At 59.9% G+C, this 26,220-nt stretch overlaps 7 protein-coding genes across 7 annotated transcripts; all 7 read right to left on the bottom strand.

The window, feature by feature from the left end:
- Nucleotides 1-2,058: 2,058 nt before the first annotated feature.
- LINJ_33_2650 (putative UDP-N-acetylglucosamine pyrophosphorylase) lies at nucleotides 2,059-3,774 on the bottom strand (the record flags this gene model as incomplete). The annotated part of the gene is made up of 1 exon (XM_003392723.1): nucleotides 2,059-3,774. The coding sequence occupies one exon, from the start codon at nucleotides 3,772-3,774 to the stop codon at nucleotides 2,059-2,061; it is 1,716 nt and encodes a 571-aa protein (XP_003392771.1).
- A 1,597-nt stretch (nucleotides 3,775-5,371) lies between these two features.
- LINJ_33_2640 (conserved hypothetical protein) lies at nucleotides 5,372-7,405 on the bottom strand (the record flags this gene model as incomplete). Its single annotated transcript, XM_003392722.1, has 1 exon — nucleotides 5,372-7,405. The coding sequence occupies one exon, from the start codon at nucleotides 7,403-7,405 to the stop codon at nucleotides 5,372-5,374; it is 2,034 nt and encodes a 677-aa protein (XP_003392770.1).
- Nucleotides 7,406-8,653: 1,248 nt separating this feature from the next.
- Nucleotides 8,654-9,613, bottom strand: LINJ_33_2630 (conserved hypothetical protein; the record flags this gene model as incomplete). The annotated part of the gene is made up of 1 exon (XM_003392721.1): nucleotides 8,654-9,613. The coding sequence occupies one exon, from the start codon at nucleotides 9,611-9,613 to the stop codon at nucleotides 8,654-8,656; it is 960 nt and encodes a 319-aa protein (XP_003392769.1).
- Nucleotides 9,614-11,978: 2,365 nt separating this feature from the next.
- On the bottom strand, nucleotides 11,979-14,042 carry LINJ_33_2620 (putative recombinase rad51; the record flags this gene model as incomplete). The annotated part of the gene is made up of 1 exon (XM_003392720.1): nucleotides 11,979-14,042. The coding sequence occupies one exon, from the start codon at nucleotides 14,040-14,042 to the stop codon at nucleotides 11,979-11,981; it is 2,064 nt and encodes a 687-aa protein (XP_003392768.1).
- Nucleotides 14,043-14,852: 810 nt separating this feature from the next.
- Nucleotides 14,853-16,613, bottom strand: LINJ_33_2610 (conserved hypothetical protein; the record flags this gene model as incomplete). The annotated part of the gene is made up of 1 exon (XM_003392719.1): nucleotides 14,853-16,613. The coding sequence occupies one exon, from the start codon at nucleotides 16,611-16,613 to the stop codon at nucleotides 14,853-14,855; it is 1,761 nt and encodes a 586-aa protein (XP_003392767.1).
- Nucleotides 16,614-19,030: 2,417 nt separating this feature from the next.
- Nucleotides 19,031-20,230, bottom strand: LINJ_33_2600 (conserved hypothetical protein; the record flags this gene model as incomplete). Its single annotated transcript, XM_003392718.1, has 1 exon — nucleotides 19,031-20,230. The coding sequence occupies one exon, from the start codon at nucleotides 20,228-20,230 to the stop codon at nucleotides 19,031-19,033; it is 1,200 nt and encodes a 399-aa protein (XP_003392766.1).
- Nucleotides 20,231-22,535: 2,305 nt separating this feature from the next.
- Nucleotides 22,536-25,691, bottom strand: LINJ_33_2590 (conserved hypothetical protein; the record flags this gene model as incomplete). Its single annotated transcript, XM_003392717.1, has 1 exon — nucleotides 22,536-25,691. The coding sequence occupies one exon, from the start codon at nucleotides 25,689-25,691 to the stop codon at nucleotides 22,536-22,538; it is 3,156 nt and encodes a 1,051-aa protein (XP_003392765.1).
- Nucleotides 25,692-26,220: the final 529 nt, after the last annotated feature.

Here is a 26,220-nt window from a genome sequence, read left to right as displayed (position 1 = left end):
GTGCGCTCTTCCAGTACAATGGGGATCAGTGGCGACGGAGTCACTGACCAGCCGCCACATGATGATGCGATAATGGGGCGTTGCGGAAACAAACGACAAAGAGACGATGCGCGTGGGCGATGGGGAGGGGAGGGGGGAGTCAGCGAAGAACCGAAGGAAGCGAGGAAGTAAACGAGTGTCCATGCGGAGGAACGGAAGAAGGGCACATGCATTGACACATGTCGTACCAACTGCACCAACAAAACCAAAGACAAGCCGCGAGCTTCTTGTGCACGGTCTATCCTTCATGGGCAGCGCTGCCTGTGCACCACGACGTGGATCGCCATTTCTTCTTTCTGACGGCGGAAGCGATTCCAGCTTCAATCATACGCATACACGTCATTTATTTTTCGTCTCGTCAAATTGTCCACATTCGCCGACAAACAAGTCCACAAGTATACGCACATACCACGACCAGAGCGTACCTGCGCCTGCTGCGCTGCAGGCTGCCTCCCTCGTCGTCTGCCGTCGAATCGAAGCCGTGCGCCTAGCGGGGCCTCCCTCTCCTTCCTCGTCCCTTCCCTGCATGCGTGCGGCGCGATCGGCTCCACATGGAGACGCGTGTGGGTTGCATGCCCTCATCTAAAGCGAGCGACGTCCAGGGTCGTCGTCTAGAGCCGAGGCAGTAGCGTCTGCCGTGCGGGCAACGGGGGGTGGCCAGGGCGCATGCCGGATGAGCGCAGGGACGAAGTCCGCCAGCCTCAGGGCCAGGCCCCCCCCCGAGGTCCTACGCCCCCCCTGCCTGTGTGCCACGCTTCGTCCCCTCAGTCGCTTCAAGCGGCGGCATCCCATAATGTGGTGTGGAGGCTCTGCACGTGGGAGTCTGGAGGACCCGGTGGTGGAGCTCGAGGGTGCCTTCACGATGCCTTTGGCATCTGCGCCTCATCAGCCCGCACCGGTCAGATGCAGGAGATGCTGCATGCTTCGCGCGCATGCACTATGGAGCTGATTCGTGTGCATCGCTCCACGTCTTGCCCGTGGGGCAATCCTGCTCTGCGCCCCTCTTGATGCCTTGCCTGGGTGCGATGCGCCATGCCAGCTCTGCTTGACAGCGCGTGCGCACCGTGCTCGCCTTGTGGCATGGCGGGGTCTGCTTAAGCACGGTGTCGCTGTCGCGGAGTCGTGCCCGCACGCGCAGCGACAGGTGGAGCGATGCCATGAGTCTGTGGCGGCAGGGGCACTCCGCCCTCTCCTCAGCCCGCACGCCCCTGGGCAGGAGTCGGTGTGTCAAGCGGAAGGGGCCCCGCGCAGACGCATGTGCCGGCGCACAAAGAGCCCGCAGCTTGTCCTTGTGAAGGGGCATAGGGGGCAGCGATGGTCAGCCGGCGGGGAAAGGCCATGTCGCTCAAGGGAGATGTGCGTAAACAGGTCACTGCGTGCACGGCCACAGAGGGAGACGGGGCGTGATGTGAGCGTCGAGCGATCCGCACATCGCGCGTAGCACACCAGGCATAGCGCCGGGTCGGGCGCCCTTACAGCACAAGCCGGCACGGATAGTGGTGTAGAGTACCACATTAACAGCGTGGTGTGCAACAGACAGCACCTGTACCCAGGTACATCGTCATACGGCATCTCCCACCTCTGTAGGACCCGTGCTGAGGGGCCATGAGGAGGGGGGAAGTCCGTCACACAAAGGTGGAATCCGCAGCCCCCCCCCCCCCCTAAAGCGAAAAAGAAGGCACAGACTCCACACGCACGCTCACAGGGGAGAGAACAGCGAAAACGGGGCTGTGCATAAGGTCGAACGCACGCACGCCCTTGTCGCCATGAAGAGAAGAGAAAGCGAAGCGGTTGCAAATTAAGTTAACGACGTACGTGCGCGCGTTCATCAGTGGTGGGAGCGCCTGCCTTGAGGAGAAAAGTGGGGACGACGATCTGGAAGCCTGCACGCAAAAGAGGGCCGAAGATGAGCTCAGAGGATCCACCGAGAGGCACAAAGCGGGGTCCTGTGGTGCACCTGTAGTCGTCTGCAAAGGAAACCAGCACGTCTCGTTGTCCCCTTTCGTCTCGATTTCGCTGTCATATGCTCGCCGTGCCCGCTGTTGTCTCTTCCAGGCCTAAGACACCGATGCCAGTGGCAGATCGGTGAATCAACTGCCCTACGTATGCCGCGAGCCCCTCGCCCTCATACGAGACGAGAGGAGAGATTTCCCAGCAACACTGCCCGTCACGTAGTCGCTGGAGCGCCGTCGCGCGCTCCTGTGTCGTGTACATTCCCGGCGTGCTGATTGAAGCCGCTGCACAGGTCCCCGGAGCCGCTTCGATAGCCTCGGCCACCCATTTGGTGTGCAGGTCCAAGAGCAGCTGAGCGGCGGTCATTGGCGTGTCCGCGGCAGCGCCATCAGCGTTCTTAATCGGCGCAAACTCCATGCTGCGGTCCACCTGCAGAATCTGCAATGCGTCCGGCAGCGGCGCCTTCTTGGCTCGCTCCGCCCGACTCGGTACGTCCTTCGCGTAGCGGAAGACGTCAAAGATAAACGCCTCAAGCTTGATCGCGGGGGCGGGGCCGTTAATGGTCGGAATCGTCTTGCGGGCTGCGTGGTAAAAGGTGCTCGTCTCCATGTACGTGGCAGCAAACGCCAGAAAATCAAGGGAGCAGCAGTGGGAAGCGATGTTGCCGCAGTTGAAAGCAAGCTCGCCCGTTGCCGGATCTTTTTCGGCGGAACGTCTATCCCCAATCTCCGTGTACTCGACGACGGCCCATTCGCCGTCCACCTGCGCCACGACACCGACTTTCTCGGCCGCTGACACCTTTGGCACCGTCTTGAGGACTACCTCAGCCTGGTATGATGCGGCCACGCCGAAGAAGTACGGATCACCCACCCTGGCGAGGATGTTGTCCACACTCACGATTTGAACATAGCGCACGCCCCGTGCTTCGATTTGCGCCAGCACGCTCTGGCTGCCAGACGTTGTGGCGGACGCCTTGGCCAAACTCTCGTAGACGCCGGCGTTACCGCCCGGTGCGAGGCAAATACTGCCTCTCGCCTCCATCAGCACTCGCCCTGTCGCCTCGTCGTAGCACGGGAGTGAGCATTGACGAGAAAAGAACACCTGATCGGGAAGCAGCCCAAAGAAGTTATGTTCGTGAAAAAACTGCCGCGTCACGGTGTCATTCTGGTCTGACGTCGTGACCAGCAGCGGCATTGTCCCACGGCCGGCGCCCACTGGCACGGACGCACCACCTGCTGCAGCTACAGCAGACGACTGCGATGGCGATGCGGCAGCGGCAGCGGCCATCCTCTCCATCTTGCGGATGCGCTGGCAGTGGTATGCAAAGAGCGAGCGTCCGCTGACGAGCTTGCCGCACTCGAGCATACCTTTTGGGATGGTCATGCCAAGACGGGTGCCGCTTCCGCCCGCCATCAGCAGCACCGCCCCCTCACCGTTCGCGACCACGCGCATGCCAGCGGCTCGGATAGCTGCCAGCTCGCTGGGCCTCTTGGCGAGGAGAGCAGGAACATTGATGATCGTGTCCGCCGGAGGAGGCGTAATCTGTGAGGCAGCCTTCGCAGCGTTGCCCCCTCCTGTACCTGCCGCGGCGTTGCTCGAATTCAGGTGGCGCAGGCTGTCTCGCAGAATCACGTTCATGTGCTTCCACTGCGCATTCGTGTACGACAGAATTTGAGTCGCCAGTGTCGTCTGCTCTGATGGCGAAAGCGCGTCGTAGTCGTCAACGAGATGTTCCTGGCCACTCCCCGCCAAGACAGTCAGCAGTGCGGCCTTCGAGGGCATGCCCCAGCTTCTCCGTCGAAGCTGCACGCCGAAATGTGGGACGCAGACACAGACGTACGGGGCAACGTGGTCAGCGAGCAGTTGCGCAGCTGTTACCCTTTCGTTTTTTTTTTGCGATGCTGCGGGAGCTCCAACGGCTGCAGTGCGGTCAACTGAAGGAGCGTGAGAACAATGGCGAAAAGAATGCCAGCCCCCCCCAGCTCGAAGGGCAGCAGAGAGGTGGAGGGGTGCAGAAGGGTTGACGACTGAATGCGAACTTCGGCAGCCGGCGGCCGTCGCCTGAGGGGGAGCCGCGAAGACACGAAAGCGTGAGAGGGAGAGGGAGAGAGAAAAACAATGAGGGCTTGGCCTTCAGAAAATTCTGTAGACAAGCGACCGATAGTGCGCAGACAGCAGATGGCCAAAAAGAAGAATGAAAACGTACTGTCGGTATCCGTGTACGTCGTGTCTGAGTGTGGGGAAAGCGTGACTAAGTTTGCCAGGGGTGAAGGAACCTGCGTGGCGCAGTGGTCGGGTACGCAAGTGTAACACCGTGTGCCGTGCAAAAACGGCGTCAGGGGAAACGGCACAGAACACGCAAAAAAATGCGCAAGAGGGCGTGGATGAAGAGAGGCTGAAGGACCGAGGAGCGGGAGAGGGTTGGGGGGGGGGGCTAGGTAAAACGTGTGGGAGTACCACATCGGTTGCATCAGGAGCGTGTGGGGCTGTTGGTGTCAGCGCAAAAACTCTCCGATGCCCGTCTTCAGTTGTCTCACTCGTTCAAGAGACGTGGTCGCCCAGGCAGCGATCGTCGCAGATTTGCAAATCGGTCTTCAAGTTCAGCGAGTCTCCGCTGAGCGCACAGCTTGCTAGTCCACTCAGCGCCACGAATTTGTCTGAGAGAATGCATGAGACGATCTTTGTGCCATTGCATCCACCATATCCTTTGTTTTTTTCGGGGTCATTACGAGGTGGGGTGACGAGTAGGACAAGACATCAAGCAAATGAAGTCAGGAAGAGCAGGAGCAGAAGGTGATGGCGAGAGTAAGGGGAGGAGGTTCGACGAGAAGACACACTCGCACCTCATCCACCTCGGGTGCCTCCTCTGAAGGCCCCTCCCTCTCTCCACCGAACTCTCCCTTACATCTCCAAACTCGCGCACTTCAGCGAAGGTCTCCGCGCACATATGCGTGTGCGACCCCTTTTCTCTCCCTTCACTCGCAGATCACGTCATGAAGAGCACATACACAAGAGTAAAGAACACAAAGCATGGTGGTTAAGGCGGCATCAACTCTGTAGCAACAACGGCAATGTCCTCAAGCGAAAACGAGCGCAGGCTAGCCGCTGCCGATCACACATCTGCACTCAGACATGCGTGCGTGCGCGCGCCGGCATGCAGCCCTCCCTCCGAGTCAGGCATCCTCAGCAGCAGCCGCAGCCTGCACGTTCATCCGAAACGCAGAGAGCATCGAATGCATTCAGTGGAACAGAGACGGCAGACGCGGCCGTCGTACGACTCGCTCTGCCCTTTCCCCCACCCCTTCCTGTCCTCAGAGGTGAGGCGGACGCCATAAAACGGAGCAAAGCTCGCCCCGGAGAAAAGGTGAGTGGAGGTGGACTACACCGACGGCGCCGCCATCCACCGCTCGTAGTCCTCCATGCGCGCGTCCGTTGGGAACCCGCTCTCGTCAAGAATGCGGCCCTCGAAGGGGACATAGGCACTGAAGCGACGTGCCATGTCGCGTACGCCCTCTGACGACGGGTGCGCCACGCAGTGTACCCGCCAGCGCTCCGTCATAAAGCGGTCCAGCAGCGACGCGGCCACTTGCACCTTCTGCCGGTTCACGCGACGCAATCGCTCCTTGTGAAACTCAAGCGCCATCCGATACAGCGCGCGAGCGAGTTGCACAACAAGCTTCTCCAGCTGGTGCTTCTCCGAGACTCCCGCAGCAGCATGGGAGGCGGTGTTATACTCCTCCGGCAGCGCCACGTGACTCAGAAACGACACGTGGGGGTCCTTCTTCACTAGCGCCACGAAGTGCGGCAGCGTGGGCACGTACGATGGCGCGTTGTTCTTCCCCTCCACGGGACGGAAGGCGCTCCTCGCCTCCGCCTCCTCGAATCCGACGCGATAGATGTCCCTGGAGGCTTCGTCATAAGTCTTGAGGGCCGCAACGGTCTGCCGCGACAGCGCATCGCGCTCCTCGGCGCGCACGGCTCGTGGGTTGAAGTAGCTCCAGTCCGAGTAGGCCGAGTAGAGACCGGGGTTCTCCTCTACTTGTGCGCTGCCGCGAAGCATCTTCTGGAATGACGCAGTGTCCTCGCGTTCGTAGCGCTGCTGGAGGCGGCGAACATCGTTGGCGCGGCTGTCGATCATCATTGCCACGTTACGAGACAGCGGCGCAAGAAGATGGCCGCGCTTCTCCGCGATCACACTCGACAGGGAGATGCCACCTTCACTGCCGATGCCACGGTGGCCGCCTCCACGACGCTGCTGGTGCGGCCCGCCATAGCCATCTGCCCCTTCCACGGAGCTTCCCGCGGCTCCAGGCGCGGGAGTGCTCGATGACGGTCGCGTCAGATACGCCTGCGCTTTGGGAAAGCGGACAAAGGGGTTTTCTGACACGAGCAGGTTCAGCTCGCCGAAGACCAGCACGCGTAACAGTGCTTCGTTTTCCTCGCAGCGCCACAGCGCCTCGATGGGCGGGTAGGAAGACGGAGGCCGTGGGCGGGCGATGGTGGCAACTCCTGACGGTCTTTGTTGCGGCGCCGCGGCTGCCCCATCTTGGGCCTTGACAGACGCGTCCTTTCCCTGCGTAGCTGTTGCGGTGCCCGGACGGTAGAGGCTCCGCAACACCTCCTGCTCATCCTTCGGCGGCGGGTGAGAGAAGAGCAGCTCTGACGCGTTCGGCTGGCGGTGGCAGCGCAGCACAACGTGCCCTTCTACCGCGTTATCAATGTAGTAACGCCGGACCAGGTACACAAAGTACATGTAGTCATCTTCTCTCGGGATGACCAAGGTCGATTGGCCGACAATGCCGCCAGCAGATTCGTTGGACGAGCGTGCATCGACGCTGCTGCCGTTGCTACCCGTATCGCTGATGCCGCTCTCGCGTGGTGCTAGATTCACCCCCTGCGCCGTGTCCAGGATGTACCGGTACGAGGCAGGGTACGACGCCTGCCGCTCCGCCAGAATCGCGCGGTACAGGAGTGCCTTGTCCCACACCTCCTCTGGTTTCCAGGCGCGGTCCAGCACCATCTCCTTGAACAGTTCCACCACATGGCAGCGGGCGGCCTTGTCAATGTGAATTGCAGGAAACTGCGGCTGCCGCTCAAAGAGGTCCAGCATGCCTTGCTGCTTCGCGAGAGCGTCCAGCTTCGCCTGGGCAACCGCTCGCCGCGCCTCGCCTGCCTGCCGCCGCACAGAGTGGCGCGGTCGCAGCGTCTGCCCCGGCGGTGGGGCGCCAGGCAGCGCAGCGGCAGCGGCGGGCCCCTCCTCATCGGCCTGCTTCGTCAGCAGAAGTCCATTGAACACCTCCTCCGCCTTCTTGCGCTCGTCGGTGTACTTGAGCTTCGACCGGTACGCGCGGTACAGCCAGTCGAGGTAGTCCGGCGAGTAGGCGACGCGCAGTGGACCTGGGTTGGTGATCATCACCTCGAACTCCTTTTCGTTTGTGGCCCGCTTTGCCGGGGAAATGCTATGCTCCGTGAAGGCGTGAATAGGGTTGAACTGACCGCGAGACGTCACCGTGCGTGAAGCGCTGCCTAGCGCGTAAGTGATAGCAGCCGCATCGCCACCCAGCACGCCATCAGCAGCAGCAGCGCGTACGCAGCGTCGTCGCAGCATCTCAACTTCAGCCTGGCGATGTGCCGGATCTGATCTTGATTACTTCCTCCTTTTTTTTATGCCTCACTTCGCAGCGTCCATCAAACACCACGCTAGAGGAGAAACAAGTCTGTGCGTTTTGCGTACTGCGATGCGTTTTGTGTAGGTGTGTAGGTGTGCGTGTGTGTGTGTGTTAGAGTGTGAACGGATGAGAGAGCACCACAGCGAAGAGCATAACGAAAAAGAAGAAAAGTGCGGGGAAGGATGGGCAGAGAAGCTCTCAAAAGGTGCTGGACGAGAGCTGCCACGTTCAGCGCCGCAAATATGCCTCGAGATGGCTTAAGGCAACGGAAGTGGGAGAGCAACAGCGTCATTCCTGCACACGCCATCGTCGCAAGTGCCCCTTCGGGCGCAGAAACGCCTATGCAGGAATTCATGCGCCCACCCTGTCGCCATACGCAACGGGAGTGGCAGGCTATTGTGACAGTGGTGCCAGTTCATCTTTTCTGGTCACCATCGAAAGACAAGACGGATGAAGCGCGAGCGGGGAGAGGCACGCCTACGCATATCACTGCTCTTCTCCTTTGTCGTTATTTCGAAGCCCGCGGTGCACCAAGACAGAACGTCTACTCTGACTGAACGAAGAACAGTCAAGGCAGGAAAAAGGCGAAGGCCGGAGGAGAAGCTGCGCATTGCCTCAGAGACACAGAGGCGCGTGTCACCGCGCGCAGCAGCCGCAAACGTACCCCCACACTGCGTCCACGGATACCCCGCTCTTCGCAGCCTCGCTTCGCCTCCGAAGAGACGAACGACAAAGACAAGAAGGACAGAGAGAGGGTCCTATGCGCGGGCCCCGCGCGGCCACCTATGTGCATAACCACCTCACTACTAGTACATCCGTGCTTGTGTGGCTGTGAGAAAGGACGGACCGTGACAGGGCCACCCAGCCCAGAAGTCCGTGCGCACACCCTTCGAGACACACGCAACACGCGAAAACCAAAACACATGATTTGAAAAAGAAAAAAAAATGGCCGCGCGTTACGGCTGCCAGCACCACCCTGTTAAGTCTCGGCTCTACATCTCGAAGGCGGCATTGATGTTCATGTTGCCGTCACCCATGTAAACAGTACCGTAAACACACGTTTCGGGCACGTGGTAGAAGAGGGAGCCGCTGAAGCGGATGTTGCGGCCCATCACGACATTGTGAAACGCATCGTAGCGCAGGTGCCACGTCCCCGACGGCACGTCCTCCGCCAAGGACTCGAAGGCGGCATCGAGGAGGGGGTGCTCACTGAGCTGCTCCAGCGCGGACTTGGTGAAGAGGGAGTTCTGCTTGCGCAATAGCAGGCGGCGGTACGGGTTCACGGCACGCAGGTGATAGTAGTTCCGCAGCGACAGCGCTCCCTCCGCCGTTCGCGGAAGTCCGCCAAACGCAGTGTTGCGGCGAACCTCAGCCCGCTCACCCGCGTCAACCTCAGCTCCGGTAGTGGACGCGATCGTCGCCGTCGCCTGACGCTCTGCCTTCATGTACGCCCCACGTGGCACAACCCGGCACTCGTGGTCAAACTCCTCGACGAAGAGGGCCAGGCGCACCGACTCTTTCACGCTCAGAATCTCCGGTGCACCATCACTGCTGCTGTGGTTGCTCACGCGGTATTCGTACGCAGGGTCCCCGATGAAGGGGCCACGCATACCGAGCAGCATGAACTGCTTCCACTCCGCTTGTCGCAGCCCGCTGCAGCTGCTGTAGCCTGGGCAAACGGAGAATACAGAGGAGAAGGTGCCGAGCAGGCTGAAGGTGCGGCCCTCGTCGAGAGTATAGTACAGTTCCGGTTCCACCACCGCGTCGTCATCGAAGGCTTCCACGATAATGTAGTCTGCCTTGTATCCAAATATCTTGCCCCAGAGAACCAGGTCCTTGCGCTTCGTCTGCACACTAAGAAGAGGGAGGGAGTTGGTCAGCTGGACGCGCTCCTCGGGCGAGAAAGACGCGCCCGCCATGAAGGCGTACTCAAAGGAGTGAAGAGGTGTCATGAAAGCGGGGAGAAAGAGAGAGGGGTGTGGGGATGCAATCCTTTCTCGGGTCCTTCAGCACGTGTGTGTGAACGTAACTGCACGTCCGTTTGTGTGTGTGTGTGTTTTGGGTGTGGCGTAAGAGAGTGCCTGCGCAGCCTTCTTTGCAGAAGACTATAACAAACGCACGGGAGGATCAGCTGCGCCACGACGACGCACGGGCAACGGGGGTAAGCGAAAGCAAAAAAGAAGGAAGAAGGTGGGGAGGGGAGGGGGCTTCCTTCATTGCGTCCTTGAAGGGAAAAAGATGAGCAGGAGAGGCGAGCCTGTGAAAGCGAGACGCACGCGCCCGCGCATGCTCAAAGAGAGCGCTGGGACCTCACGACGTGCCTCGAGGAAGATGCCCCCACAGCATGGACCGCCATTCGTGCAGATGGTCAGAGGAATGCAACAAGACCCTTTTCATGCACCCAGCCGCCGCAACGAGCCAAAGCAAAAGAAAGCCGTCACGGGGGGGAGGGGGGGGGAAGAGAACAACGCACGCACACAAAAGCACACAAAAAAGCACACGGAAGATACCATGCTCAGAGGAGAGACCGAAACGACCTGCGCAAGAGGACAGAGACCACGCCTAGCACATATATACGTGTACACATATATGTATAGTGCAGGAACAACAAAACACGCCCCGACCGGGAAAACGCCGGCAGGTGGTGCACATTAGCGGCGGGTACCCACTGTCTCTCGCCTTTTCGCGTGCTGCGCTGCCTTCCGTGTCGTGCACGTCGCCCTGTCGCTTTCCCCCGTTTTTTTTCCAGCTTTGCGCGCAGTGCATCCTGCCCGTGCACGTGTAACACGCCGCGCAAACTGTGAAGTGACGCACACCCCCGCGTTCCGCGACTGAAGGAGTCAGCGGGAGCCGCCAAGTAACGCAGGAATGCCCCTTAACACGAGCTGCAAGAGCAATAGACAGCGAGGGATGGGTGAGGGGCCCTTTACGGAGGGAAGAGGTGCCAAGGCCGCACCCGCGCTGTCGGGCGGTGAGAACAGCAAAAAGCAAAACACGATGAGAGAAAAGAGGAGGAGGGGGAGGGGGGCCAATATCTGCGCACACGCGCGCTCCTTCCAAAAACCCTCATAACCGGGAGGCGGGAGGGACACCCCCCTCCCCCTCCCGTGCGCGGTATCGCACGGTCCAGCGCACTCCCACCCTCTTATGAGGATGGGCCATGCAGCCCCACACCCCCACCCACCCACTTCCGGTGGCGACGCGCTTAAGCACCGACGACGTGGGAAGATCAGAGCGGTGTATCGTTACGGGTGTGCCGGCGGTCAGGTCCTAGATTGGCGCTGCGTTGGAGCGACCCGCGGCAGCGAACGCGTCTGTGCCATCCGTGCGTTGGGCAAGCTGTCAGCCTAAACTCGACTTCATCAAACCCGCCGCTTGCACTGCCTACAGAGTGGAGGAAAACCTGGGTGCCACCCCGAGGGGGATGCACCGGATGGCGGCCGGCATAGTCGGCGCGGCTGTGAGGCGACCCGCGAGGCGTGTGGGTGCGCAGAGTGTGTGGCGCGGGCCGTAATCAGATGGCCGAGTCGGCGCATTTGCGGTAGCGCGCGTGCCTACGGCATGCTTCGCACCACGCGGGTGGTGCCTCTGCGGCAGGCCCCGAATAGAGTGGAGCCGCGCTCTATGGCAGAACGAGCATGTCAAGCGTCGAAATGCTTTTCGATGGAGGGGGTTGCTGGCGAGGTAGTGGCGTGAGATTTTGTCTCTGTGGTGGGCGACAGTTTTGTAGGCAGTGTGGTGGATCGACGGTACAGTCAGGGGAAGGGGATGGCACAAGGTGAGTCACAATGAGAGGAGGGGGCAGTGAGAGGAAAGGAAGAACGAGTGGAGGAGCGAGACGGTGAGCGGAACTGAAAGCGGCATCTTGTAACGGACGGGGTCGTCATGTACACAGCGCCGCGGCCGATTCAGAAGGATATCAGGTCGCCATTCAGCGGGACTTTTTTTCACGTAACGCATTGCCCAGTGGGCATCGCTGCCCGCCCGTACAGCGGTGAAGACTCACGCTGTGCCGGCGGCGGCGGAGGATGGTGCTGCAAAGGCCTCCTCAAAGCACAAATAAAAGCGAGCGTGTCAGTGACTCGTACGGTGATTTTTGTGTTTTTTTTCTCCTTTTTGGTTTTCTGCCTGTGCCTCGAGGCGAGCGCACATCTGTAGTAGCACACATTAACTTGAAGTAGCAACCTGGCGCGGGAGGGGGCAGCGAGCGCAGATGTGAGAGAGAGAGAGAAACAGTTGCCCTCTCCTTGCGCTCCTCCCCTCTCCCCACCCCCCACACCATTCGCTTGCTCGAATACGTGGAACGCGTCGGCTTTTCTATTCGCGCGATTCTCTGGCGCCAGTAGCTTTCGCAATGCGTTGCGACACCATGTCCCTGCGAGCGTCACGAATCCCCTTCGACGTCACGGCGAAGCACGTCTCCCGCCTCGGCTGGCCGCTGCACTTGAGCACCCGCACCACCCGGTGCTGCACCACGCTGCGCAGAGAGGTCGGCAGCTGTTGCTGCTGTGATGACAGGGAGTAGACAACGTCTTCCGTGCACGCTGCAGCTGCCGTCGGCGAGCTGGGTCGATCAACAAAACTACAGGCAGGAACGTCGTAGTGATGGAAAGAAAGCAGAAGCCGCGTGGAGAGGCCCTGGCCCCACGCGTCACCGAGCGCCGGGACGAGAACGCTCTGCCGACGCTGGCCTCCGTTCGCCGCGCTGCTTGGCGCAGAGCAACCAGACCCCTCAGCTGAGCTGCCGTTTTCAGTGCCATTGAAAGCAGTGCCGTGCAGCACCTTGGTGGTCATATGGTTGGTCACGACGATGGCCAGCTGAAATGTGGCTGCCAGTCGCTCCAGCAGCGTACTGCACTGAAACAGCAGCCGCGACCGTCGCCAGAGTCCGTGCTTCGACAAGAGTCTGTTGGGGAACTGCGAGAGGAGGCCGTTGTGCGCAGCAATCCTACCAGTGTCGCCGAGCAGATGCATGGCGCTATCCTCACCGCTACCGGTGCTGCTCATGAGTCCCTCTCTGTGGAAGTCGTCGGAGGAGCGGAACGGCAACGCGATCGAGTCTATCAGCACCATCCGCACTGCCGCGCGGGCGCTGTTGGCAGAGCTGTCACCCGGCCCTGAAGAATGCGTCGGTGTCTCTGCTGTGCCACTCGTGGCAACACTCTTCGCCTCGGCAGTCCGCTCCTCCTCAAACCACGACGGCAGACTGTGCAGGAGCGCCAGCAGTCCTACCAGGTCTGTTACTCGGATGTAGTGCACACGCTGCAACACGGACTCCACCGTGAACTCCTCTTGAATGCCTGATGCGGCACCCAAGCCCGTGCAATGACCGTGCGAAAGCAATGCCTTTCGGGGGTCCAGCGGTGGCGAGCGGCCTCGCTTTTTAGGCGACTCTCGTGACAGTCGCGCGTCTGATGACGGCGCCACGGTCGTCTCGTTTCGTGGCGGCTGCGGCTGCGTGAGAAGGATGGCGCGCACGAGGGACACCGCCGCCGTCGCCATTTGTTCTAAGCGCTCAGCCACAAAGCTGCCCTCCGTATCAACGAAAAGGCACGCGCCACCCATCCCTCCGAACTCTACTGGCATGGCACAGCTAACAGCTAGCTGCATCAACAGCTGTGTCTTTCCAACGCCAGGGGGCCCACTGATCTCGGTGACGCCGCCAACGGGAACACCACCGCCAAGTACGCCGTCGAGCTCGCGAGAGAAGGTTGTCACGTGGGTCGGAAAGCCCTGCGCTTGACGGGCCTGGAATTCTGCGTGCATCTCACGCACTGTGCGGCAGCCCGGGATCGCACCAGAGCGACTGCCACCCTTGTGAGCGTGTACGCGTGTCTCGGGTGCAGAGTCCGCAGACCGGGATAAGCAAGCCGGTGGGCGAGGAGGCAAAGATGACATCACACCATGAACGGAATCTCTCCCTTGCGCGCTGAAGGCAGTATCGTTGCCTCCCTTGTGTTCCCCATCCGCCCCTACGGTGGCACGCGTCGCCATCTCGACAATTTCGCGCATCTCGTCCTCGGTGAGATTCAGGAACCTTGACGCCTCGGTCTCTTTGCAGAGATTCGATGGTACCGTCGTCTCGATGCTGCGCGAGACGCTGGCCGGCTCACCCTGGTCATTAACAGCGCCACGGTCATCTCCGCCGGCATCTCTTCTCAGTCGGCGTGGTGCTCGGGGGTCACTCGGGGAGACGTGATGCTTCAATACAGTGCTGAGGTACCGCAGCGCTGAAGCCGGCTTGCCGTCGCCGTCATCACCAGCGCGGTAACCCGTCGAGGAGAGAAGGGCGACAACCTCCGAAACGTAGAGGATGCCAGCGTCCTGCAGTTTCGCCTTGGTGGAGGAGGACAGCGACTCGGCGCACTCGATCAGTGCCATGCGGGAGTTGACGAAGAGAGAAAATAAGGCGAGGGAGCAAGACAGAGAGAAGGGAGAAGAGAAGAGAGCCCCTCACACAATGGCTGATCCGTGATGAGCACTCTGTAGAAAGTGATTGGCGCCCCGCACAAGCCGGGCGCAGGGTGCTGCGAAGTTGTTGAGGGCCTGCCCACTCTTATGCTGTAGCAGCGCCGCTGCCGAGATGGTTGCAAGTGTATCGCCCGAGGAAGAGGGATCGAGAGAGGGCGTGGTTGCACGCATCCCCCTCAGGCGAAAATCGGGAGATCCAAAAAGGGATTTGCATATGAGGCTGCATAAAGGCATCGGCGAAGAGTCGTCACGCTTTCACGTTTGCGCACCATGGCCGAGGCCTCGGCCGCGGATCGCGAACTGTCGCATGAGGTGTTCCCCTTGCTCCCCTTACCTGTTCCTCAGGAACGGTATTGTGGTCGACTAAGGGTGCCGCATGAGGAACATAAAGGGGAACAGCGCATGCGGGTGGGCACTCGAAGAACATTCTCTGCGGAATAATGGAAGTGGCGAGAGTCGCGCAGCGGCAACCAGCTGTCCTTCTTCTATGTTGGCTTTTGTCTGTGCTCGGGTTGCCCTGTGCTCACAATGCACTGTGCGCACCAGCCCATGGCACCGCCATTCCCTGCCACGTGAGTGCTGGCATCCACCAAGGCACACAGCACCGTCTCACTGCCATGTAGACTGCTGAGTTCGAGTCCCCCTGAAGAGTGCTGAGCGGCGAAGGCACTCGCAGCTCTTGGGCTCGGAAGCGGGGCCACGCACCTTTTCAGCGGAGTCCTACGCAAAGGCATGCCTCAGCAGTGCCGGGGGCAGTGGCCAGTCGCCGCCCGTGTTGCGCAGGGCGGCTATCTGCAAAGCGTCGCAGAGATGTTGCGTGCCGTCGACGAGCGACCATGCGGTTACACAGCTGCCGGGTTGGGAACGCTCTGCCGCATCATTACTTGACGCACGGGTCGCCAGCGCGCACGCCAGCCGATGCCGATTAGAAGCCTTCGGGATGCCTGGCCCCGCCGCGGCGGCATCGACACCGACATCGAACGGTTCCATGGGTCGAAAGGCCTGCCCCAGCCCACGCTCTGTCCATTGCCGTCGCACGACATGTTCTGCCAAAAGGCGAATCAGGAAGCGCAGCAGAACACCCTGTGGGCACAGTGCGGCCAGCGACGAGCTCGAGCAGCCCTGCGCACCACTCTCAGAGCGCCTGCCGTTGCAGCTGCCGAAGCCAGCGCGGTGAAGAAGTTGCTGAACAGCGTTGTAGTCCTCATCGGCTATCAGCTTCGCCGCACGCAGTACGAATGCGGTGGCAGCCTGTAGCACCGGTGACTGCTGCAACGGGTTAGGCTGCTCGGCGGCTGCCTTCGCAGTGGTCGGGGATGAGGGTCCAGTGCCCTCCGTGCTCCCCTCCGCTTCCTCGACTGAAAAGGAACGCTTCGCCGTCTCGAAGACCGAAAGCAAACGTGCCGCGCTTGTGTCATCGCGCACCATCACGCTGTAGCACAGCGCAGCAGCGTGTACCCAAAACAGGTCGCGCACCGGCGGTGCTGAAGAGGTCTCTGGCGAAGGGGTGCGGCCTTCGCCCTTCATCACCGCCGCGTGCGGATCTATGTGCGTTGAGGGCACTTCTGCTACGGTGTCGGCGGCGTATCGCGCAGCCGACACACTGCAGCCGAAAAAGGCAGCCACCTCACACGCTTCCTCATCCACTTTAACGGCGAAGTGCGGCGGCAAATCGGAATCGTCAAGCCGAGCAATCGCGTTGCCGGCTGGACTTTCAGATGGCCCTTCCGCTGCTGCTGCTTCCACCGCGGCATAGAGGAGTGCTTCGGAAATGGAGCCGCCCATGTTGTAGGCGCTGTGAAGAACAAGGTTGTCCCTCTGTGCGCGATTCGCTTCACCTAGTTCGGGTGCTATGGCTGTGTCAAACGCATTGCCGAAGAAGAGCTCCGCGGCGACACTGACGCTGCCCGACAGCAGCTCCAGGTCCATCGCAACGCTCGCAAAGCAGAGGGACCACACCCACACTCGCCGCGCCAGCCAAACCACCTGCAGGTAGCTCTGCATCGCTTTCGAGTTCTGCTCCACGCGAACCGCGCGCGCACTGGAGGCGTCGCTGCACCCCATCAAGTCACTCACCCAGCCAGGCAGCGCGGAGGCGGAGGCCTCAGTCGGCAGCGGTGCAGCGGGTCCGGCGAGTGCCTCAGAGAGCTTCGACAGGTGAGCCAGTAACTCCTGCTTCACCGACTTCAGCTGGCTCACCAGGCGCTCTACCTCACTGCGAGTACCATGTGGAACAACCTCCTCCATGGCGGACTCCACATGCCAAGAAGATTTGGCCCTTGCATGCGTGTAAGCCTCGCACAGATCCCGCCACTGCTCTCGTATATCCTCGAACGAGCGTTGCAGCTGCTGTGTCGTGCGAATGTCCTTCGGGATCGTTCGCGTGTAGGTTCGGCGAAGCCAGCAGGGGAAGTCACCACCAGGACGCTGATTGGCGAAGCGCTTCGTGCGACTCGCTGCCGCTTCGTCTTTTGAGGGCATTCTTCTCCTGCAGAATCCTTCCTGCCGTGATGATGAGGGAGGGTGTGCCGTGCGTGCCATCGCCATCCAAGACCCATCCGTAAGAGCGCAGCACGCGCAGCGCACGATGCCCATAGACGCCCATGACGGGGGGAGGGGGGCATGACGACAGCAATGCGTTAGCGCGTGGCCAACCGTGAGAAGAGCACAGAAGGATACAGAGCGTAGGCGAGGACAAGACGAGGGGGCTCCGCATCGGCAGCAAAAAGAGAAGGGGACGATGCGGGAGCGGAGGCGACAGAGACGTGCACCACCGCACAAAAGGGTCACTGAGCCTATCGGTGGCTGGACAACGAGCTAGTCATGCAACAACGCGGCACAGCGGCACCGGCTAACGTGCATCCCAGAACTGCTATAGACGAAGTGGAGGAGCGAGGAGGCGTGGCCCCATCCTCGCGCATGCACACACACGCACACGCACCCTCAGCAACGGCAAAGCGCCGAAGGTGGGCAAAAACGCGGATAAGGAGTCTACTCATGATGCGCAGCCGAGGACCACAAGCAATTGCAGCACGCCACGTCAACGAATACGCCCGCATCGAGAGAGATCAACCAAGCAGCATCATCAACAACTCGGTCGAGCAAACAAACACCAAACTGAAAAGGCTAACACACATGCGCCACAAAGGACGAAAGATCAACGAACCCTCTCCAGCGAACATACGGGACACCTCGGCCAAAAACGAAAATGTGGCGTCGACGAGGTCGCAGCAGCGGCAGCAGCAGAACGACTCATAGAATGTTCCACAGGGTTGATGTGCACCACTCGCGAGCTGGTGAGCATGCATCGGTGCGTCCGCATGCGAAGCGGTCAATGAGGGCAGACAAATAAGGCGAACGCGAGAGGGCCAGTCGAGAAGGGCGAAGGGATCGATCAAGAGACCGCCAAAAGTGCTGCTGAGGCCCCTTTGTGGCTTTCTTCGCATTCTTTTTTTTTTTCCTTCCGCCTTGTCATGTTACTGGCCCCTCCCCCTCCCGTCCCACCACCACCACATTAGTGCACGCGCGCGCACAAGCGACGCCAACAACAACACCGGCAAAGACGTTTTCAACGCGCACCCACACACACCGCGCACGGTCAAACACGAAAAGAAAAACAAGAAAGCGTTTGCGCATCAAAAACGTCTTTACATGCGTCTCAAAGCCCATAAGGGCGAAAGAAAGAGAGAGGTGACAGCGGCCTCGTCCTCTGAAAGCATGCGCGTTGTCGAATGACCGAACCCGTTTCTCTATCACGATTCCGTCAGTGAGTGGGACAAAGAGGAGCGTTCAAAGTCGTACCGCAGCGGCCTCGGTGGACGGTATCGCGTTGTCCGACACGCAGCAATTCGCCCTGCGGCCATCGACGCCGCGCTGCCTGATGCTCTCGATATTCTGCAACGTGCGCACCACCAACGAGGCCGAGGTCGCCATTAGACCAGGGAGCAGTAGACATGGTCAATGACCTCTGCCCAGCTGTCTATCTATGCGTGCACGAGTGGAGCATCGCCCATGTGTGGTCCTACTTGATCCGTTCGACTGTCCTAGCCCAGCTTCTTATCGGAAAATGGGTGAAGCGAACCGAATGCCCCAGCAGCGGCAGCAGTTTTCAGTGCTCTGTCGCCTTGGCTCACCCGCGCGAGCACCGAAAGGCGAAAAAAAAAAGCGTCGGCTCTGCAAGAAGGGCGGCTTGCGAGGTCAAGATGAGAAAGCGTGCGAAGGAGAGCGTATGTTTGCCTGACATAGCTCGTGCCGTTGCCATGTGCTCACGCGTGCGCCACCATCGAACGGCAGCCGGAGAAAAAGGAAAGCGAGAGAGCGTGATGGGAAGGGATGCGAAAGGGGTGTCCGCAGTATCCGTCCGCACATGCGAGCCCCACCCGCACGCCGTGGATGTGAGAGAGAAGACAAAGAAAAAGGGTGCGCTAGCACGAAGGAAGCAGAAAGAGAGAGAGCGCGGTGGGGGCGGGGCGGTCGTGGTGATCCCGACGCCACGGCACCACTCTCGCAGGAGCCAAAAAAAAAAAAACACATACGCATACAGAGACAGAGAAGCCGCCCCTGTTTACGTGTACGCCTCCCTCTCTTCGCAAACAAGATTGAGGAAAGCACGCTTCAACGGCCCGCAGTAAAGAGTACGGTCATGGTTTCTCATTTTTTTTTCGTTTTAAAGGAGAGCTCCACCATTCTCACACGCAGCGGGGTGAGACTAGAGAGACGACAGTTGCCACGCTGGCGCGGCGACACACAGCACACGGGATACGTGCAGCTCTCTTTCTCCCTCCTCGTTGTCTTCGCTCTGCTGTGGTTGTTGCTAATGAGAGTTCATCTCCCCTGCCGTCCACGTCATCGGCTCCGCCATGGCGCGCCGAAAAGACGGGTGAAAGGCGGTCGCTCATTCAGCAGCGCACGGCGGAGCTACCGAGCAGCAGGCTCATCGGCGAGATACGCGCGCAGACGGAGCGCAGCTGATTTAGTAACGTTTCCGTGTCGCCCTTCTGCAGCAGTGACACGGCGCGCACGTACCAGAGACCCATGACCACACTCGACACGACACCGCTCGCACGGTTCACGTCCAGCGAGTGATTCGAAAGCGCCAGCCAGGTGTTCTGCCCATGCCCACCATGCGGGTTACTACTGCTGTCTGCCAGGACTCGCCTGATAAGGAGGCGACAGGCCCAACGGACGCAGCGGTAGATCACATAGGTCGTGCCAGCGCAAATCCCGAACGCCTCCCTCACCAGGTCGATCGAGTCTTGCAGGTCTGCCTCGCATCCCTGCCAAGCCACGCAGTGATAAATGCTCGGTAGCGTGTGAAACGCACAAACACCCACGTTGGACATGAGCTGCATCGTGAAGAGCACGTTGATGTCGCCATTCAGTATAATCTTCACCCCCGCCTGCTCCTTGAGCGCTTTGAATGCCGAGTTGTCCTTAGACTGCTTCGGTGCCGTGACGAGGGCGACGGACAAGGCGGATGAGAGCACCTGCGCGCTCACCACATAACTGATCATGCCGCGCGTGAGGTACAGCGGGACGCAAAGGCCCGTCATGGTGCAGCCCGTAAGCAGCACGAAAACGATGAGGGTATCTTGCGCAACCCAACCGATAGGCCCCAGTGCGTACCCCACAGATACCAGCGACGTGAAGAAACATAGAAGTCGGCACCCACGGAGCATCAGTCGCTTTGGGATCCCGAGCAGCAGTACCGCCGGCACCACGGCTGTGGTAGTGGGTATGGCAATCGGAACGCGTGGTACGCAGCGGAAGGTAGCGACACCACTCGCCAATGCAAGCATACCAGACGCGGCGAGACTGTACGTTGCCGTCAAGTGAGAGCGGGCCAAGGCAAAGCGCTTCGCATCGCCCACCGGCTCCGTTCGGCTCTTGATGGCCTCTACGGCAGACTCCAAGGAATGGCTAAGGGCGGCCGGCAAGATGCGGGCGACGAGACCCATTTTGTAAAAGGTGGCCACCACATAGCCACCGAGAATGGCTAGCGAGCCGTAGCGCAGAGTGCGAATTCTGAGCTCCGCCTCAGGTGAGAGGGCAGTGCCGCCGCCCTTGGTGGGAACCGCCTCTGTGCTCTTTACACTCATGCCTGCTCACAGAGGAGGGCTTGGTATACTTGTCAGCAACCGGTTTGGTAAAAGGCTTGCCGAAGAGGCCCAAAGAAGCAGTGCTGAGAGGGGCTCAGCGCAGCTCGCAGCAGCGGGAGAAGGCGCGTGCAAGGTTGGATGACGGTTGAGTACGAGCCTTTGTTCTCCTATTGAGACGTCCAATACAAGTTAGCAAGGTATACGTGGCCTGCAACGGCGTGCAGCGTTGATTAGAATGACCGCGTCCGTCAAACAGGGGAGTGGCCAGTTCGTGTGGCAAATCACCCGCTACAAAAAAAAAAGGAAAGCGTCACACACGAGAAAATATGCTACAACAGCTTCATGCATACCGTTTCTCGCGACTGGATCTCTCTTCGGGGGGGAGAGAAGGAAGATCGAGTCCGCGAGACTATCCTTCGCAAAACTCGCGGCAAAGATACGGGGCGCCCAGAGAATGAGAGGGATCAGACAGCCGCGCATAAAATGAATGGAAACGTGCGCGCGAGCGTTTTGCCATGCCATTCGGCAGCAGGAAGCAATGCAAAATGTGAAGTGGGTCGAGAAGCAAAGTATCGCGAAGGTGGAGAAGCACACCGAAAGCGGCAATCACGATGAGTTGGCAGACCCTCTCGTATCCACTGCTGCCGGCCTGGCCCCCGCCTCCCCCCAACACCTCACCCTCCATCGTATCCCACATATTGTATTCGGTGCGGCGAAGCACACCACTCAGCGAGACGGTACACGCGTGCCTCTGGGCTCGGTGCCTTTTCTTTTTGAAGAATGTTCGGCCATCTTGGCACTGCGAAAATACGGAGTGCCATCCCGGAGTAATACATGAAATACGCAAAAACAAAACAGCGCGGCGAGCGGGTGCACAAGCAGAAAAAGTGTGTGTGTGTGCATATCGGTCGGTGGTCAGGGGCGTTCCACCACCCACATCCTCACCATCCTCGCACCCTGATACGGAGACCTAACGGGGAGTCCAAGAATCGCTTGAGAAGCTCTCTGCTTTTGTGCTGGTTCGCCTGCACACTGCTGATGCTTGGGGGGGAGGGGGGGCGTACACGTGCACGCACACACACGCCGGAAACGATGACGATTTGCTGCAATTCATCTTCCCCTCCTCAACGCAGGCGACGATGCAAGCGCACCTCCTTCTTTGTTGCTTAACAGCCGCTCGAGCTCTTACAGCTTTCCCGAGAGCATCAGAAACGCTTCAAAGAGCCGTTGGCCAACGCGACTGGTGAGGCGCTCGGGGGAAAGAGAGGCGGAGGGATGATGGGGGTGGAGGGTGAGCAAGAACAGAACGAACAAAGGAAGAATGAATCCAACGGTACAAGCACGAGCGCAGCGCTACCGGTACACATGCCATCACATCGCACAACAAAGAAGGGCGAGCCACGAGGAAGAGGGAAAAGAAGGGAGAAACATGTAGAAGACACAAGAGCGGAGAAGAATCTAACTTCACTCGAGAAGCACGCACATATATGTATGTACATATATATATGTGTGTGTGTCTGTGCGTGGGGGGGGGTGCATCGTACAAAGCAAGCGGTCACACCCCCTCCGCCCTGCAGAGACGAGAGTCGCAAAAAGACGACGACAACATAAATGATAAAGAAATGGCAAAACAAAGACAGATAACATGATGAGCTACTCTACTACAACCAAGACATCAACAACAACAGTGGCACAGTGCACGACGGAGAAGGAGCGGTCGGGCGGGAAGAGACTAGCAGTCGTGGTGGTCGTTGTGTGCAGAGAGTACGCGAAAGAGCGCACGAAAACGTGTGAGAGAAGGAGACTGTGTGCCAGAGGCAACGGAAAGCAGAAAGCAGCAGTAGCAGCTGGATCGACCCGTGTGTGCGTGTACAAGAATGCAAGAGGGAAAGGGTCATGCCATCACACTGCACCTCACTTCATCCCAGCATCGCCATCTAGGCAGTTATGACACCCCCGTTCCTTCATATTTTGACACCTGCACTCTCCAGACCCTCCCCACGTCGACTCGCCCTTCCAGATGGCTATCGCCACGGCATCTTCAGCCATGCGTCCTCCACACCGGTTACCATGCACTGCCGTTGCTGGTAACGACGGAAACGTCCAACCCACCGGCACGTGCACACACAAACGCGGGGAGAGAGGCATTCGCCCACCACAAGCCGACTTCTCAATACGAAGCAACCCAACAAGATCGAGAGAAGTACGGAGGACAAGGAGAGAAAAGGACACGCACACACGCACACACAAACAAACGAAAAGGAAGAGGAGCGAGTCCGCATACGGGCTCTTACACGCCTTCTGCTTAGCGCCGGTTGGGCCGCACCGCCGATGGAGACGGCGATGCCGTGTCGATGCGGCCGACCAGTTCGGTCTGGCGACCAGTCAAAGACGCCGGCTCTGGTGCTGCCGCATCACGCTGCGTCCACACCGAGGACTGGGTGTTGGTGCTTGCGTTGTTCGACACACCGCCGACGCTGCTTATGCCGTCGCCGAACTCCCAAGAAGAAATCCTGTCATCTATGTGACGCAGAAGCGGCGAGATGAAGCGCCCAATCGAGGTAGAATTGCGGTTTATGACTGGCTCACGCTGAATGCTCATGGCGCGCGTTTTCGCTGGCGCACACGCAATCGGAGTCGGGTGCGTGCTCGCATTCGCGAACGCCTTGGGTGTTGCGCCACTCTTGACATCGAAGGTCGCCTGTTCCAGAACCGTGGCGGCGGTCATGTAAAGGTCGTGCAGAGTTGGCGCGCGAGAAGCCATGTCCTCTAAAGCACCACCTACAAGCAGTCCAATTGAGCTAAAGTTGACGGGCTCGGCGTAGGCGGCGTAAAGCGCATCGGTCAGGTGCTTTGGTGCCGGCGCCGCCCCTACTCTGATGTCCATACGCTTCAGCTCCATTGCCGCGGGCGGCAGCATGCACAGGTGCGGCACATGGCCCTTGTCCACCACAGAACTCGTGTTTCCGTCATCAAAGGCGACGTAGACCATCTGAACAAGAGGCACCACGCTCACCTCCGAAACGCGGCACGCAAAACAGGGCAGAAGGCCCTTTGCCTCTATTTCAAACAGCGCCATCAGCACGCGACGCGCGAGGTGGTAGCGAGAGAGGCCACCTCTGCTCGACGGCTGTGCGTCAGACACGGCTGCCAGCGTCGGTGCCACACGCCGACTCGTGTCCGCCGCCGGTGACATGCGAGGTATGCGATAGCGCAACGCCACGGAGACCACGCCACTGGCCACTGCAGTAGGCGGCATGCAAATGGCCTCAATGTACAGAAAATGAAGGGCGCTCTGTTTGTTACACGGTATCGGGCCCGTCAACTCGCCGTCCGCCGACATCGGGTGAAACAAGAGACCGCCGCATGAGGCAGACGAGGGGTCCGCCTGGAACCATACGGCGTCCACCAAAGAGCCCCACCGCTGCTGCTCCACCGGGTTCGTCACGTCTGTCACCACCTTCGCGTAGTTGTCCACATCGTCCGGTATGTGCACCGCAACAGGCACCTCGGCAACGAGGGAGGGCGGCGAGCTGCGGGCAGCACACAGCCGCGCCACCTCCTTCACCACGACGCAGAGCGCCGCGGCTGTGGACTTCATGCAAGAGAAAGCACCCTTGCGGCCCACCACGGCGAGCAGGGCCTCTTCTGCGGTGAGCATACCCTTGGCCACGTCAGCGGCGCACCAATCACGGCGAAGCATCTTGATGACAGCGTAGCGCATGCACGCGGTCAGCCACGTGCGCTCGACGGCGTCGTCCTTCTCGGCAACGGCCGCACGACTCTTGCGCACCGCCTCGTTGGCGTGGATGAGAAGAGCGTAAAAGGCGTTCGCCACCTCGCTGTCCGTCTCCTGCCACGCGGAGATAGGCATGGACGCTGGAGAGACAACCATGTGCTCATTCACAACGTTCGCCGCCGCCGCCGCCTTCGAAGGGGCCGCCGCCAAGGGTGCAGATGGGAAGGAGCCGGCACTGCCACCAGAGTCACCTCCTGAAGGAGCCATGCTGCGGCCAACAGGTTTGCACGTCTCGCTGGAGGGGTTTTTGCCCTTGGCATCTACAGCCTCCCTCGGCGCCTTCTCTCGTGGGCGGTAATAGCGCATCATGGACTCTGTCGGCGGCACAAAGTGATCGTGTCCGTCCGCGGCCCCGTATTCGCCATAAATGCTAAGCGTCGGCCACGCCGTGCCACCACTGCGCTTCGACAGCGCATTCATCAGCTGATCATGAGAGTCGTACCCGTGCAGCTTTAGCCACGACTCGTAGTGCTCCATGAACTCGACAGTGAGGTTCATCTGGTGCGCCATGAGACTCATATCGCTTAGCACGCAGCCGTAGACGGCGACCTGAGCCGCACGGGTGCGCTCGCCCTCGGCCGCTGACACCTCAAAACACTCGCCGCGCTGCTCACGCTCGCGGATCGCCTTCATCAGAGCTGCTATCATTTCCTGCTCGGCAGCTACGGCATTTAGGGTCTCCTTGGTAAGACTGGCAGTGTCCATCACACCAATGGTGGGCTCGCTCGGCAGGGAAAGCGCATCGCTGTCCTGCAAGTAGCCGTGGGCTCGGCTCTGCGAGTTGAACAGCAAGCCACGGCTCGCGCTCTCTGTGTGAGACTGTAGCGCCGCAGCGGATGCGCTGTTGGCCTCGTTGAGCAACAAGGTGTGGTTGAGCAGCAGAATCATGTGCTCCGATTGGTTGAAGAACTCTTGGTACATGTACTTCTCCTCCGGGGTGAGGTAGCAGCTCGTGGCTGCCGTCACCGCAATCGACGGCACGTTCTCACGGAAAATGCGGCTAACGGATCGCAAACGGCGACGCTCCTGCGCCACTACCGCTTGCCGGTCGCTGTCAAGAATCGAGACGGCGGCGGCAAAAGGATACGCTTGGAGGCACGCGTCCATCTCCTCCACCGTCTGCGGCAGGCTTTCGCCGTGGTCGGTGAGAACGTACTCGAGCTGCTCCTTGCAGTTCCAAAGGTGACTGATCGAGTGCGAGAGGACCCAACGGTAGAACCACTGCATAGACGACACCTCCCACGCGATCTCGGCGTAGGCCTTGTTTTGGCTAAAGAAGTCAAGCACCTGCGAGGCCGACAGTGGCGTACCGCCGCGGCTGTGCCGCTTCTGGTAACTTTGGAAGTCCTCCTGCACCTGCAGCACACGTTGCTTCAGAGAGTCGATTTCGCCCTCGACGTCGTACGGCACCGGCGGTGGCACGTACGACGGCGGCGCCTCCTCGCAAAGGGTGAAGGGGTAGTTGGGAGACTTGAGCACGCTCAAGGTAGGCGCGTCCACAGTGCGGCGCATATCAATGGGCTGCAGCGGCTTCCTCACGTTCTTCACTGGGCGATGGCCCGCCTTGTCTTCAACGATGTAGGCGTCATGCAGTGAGCGGCGCAGCTGCTGCAACGCCTCCACCTCCCGCTGCAGCTCTTGCGTGTGGGGAACAAGGGACATGTTCTCTTCTGCTTGTCGTTTCGCTCACGTGCTCCCGTTTCAACCAACTTTGTGCTTGGAGAGGATCGGGGGAGGAGACGCTGTGGAGTAAGAAGTACAGTAGGGGATGGGGGATGGCTGACTAGTTGTCTCGGTATAAACTCTTTAGCGATGGAGCGGTGCCCACCAGCTTGCTGGTGGGCACATATGGTGAGAGATAGCGCGTGGAAGGGCACGGCAAAGAAGCAGGGTACGTGATTACAAGTAGGAGACGTTTATCGGAAAAGGAATTGCAGACCGAAAGGAACGCGCGCGTAGCAAAGGCAACTGTGGGCTGTCGAGGGAACAGCGTCAGAAAGAAACGGCTGAGAACGCGGGCACGCCTGCTCGGGAAGAAGACATGCTGCCGCGGTCGCACGGAACGTCAGTTGCGCGCATAACCGTAGCCGTCCAACACAAAAAGCCATTTGCACGCAGGTACCGCCGGTGTGCATACATCACCCTACTTCAGTGGGTTGCTGCCGTCCCCATCCACAGGAAGGATTCGCCG

The sequence above is a fragment of the Leishmania infantum genome, chromosome 33 (assembly GCF_000002875.2).
Source record: "Leishmania infantum JPCM5 genome chromosome 33".
NCBI lineage: Eukaryota > Euglenozoa > Kinetoplastea > Trypanosomatida > Trypanosomatidae > Leishmania > Leishmania infantum.
The sequence above is the reverse complement of the archived record's forward strand: the minus strand, read 5'-3'. Positions and strand labels throughout refer to the sequence as shown.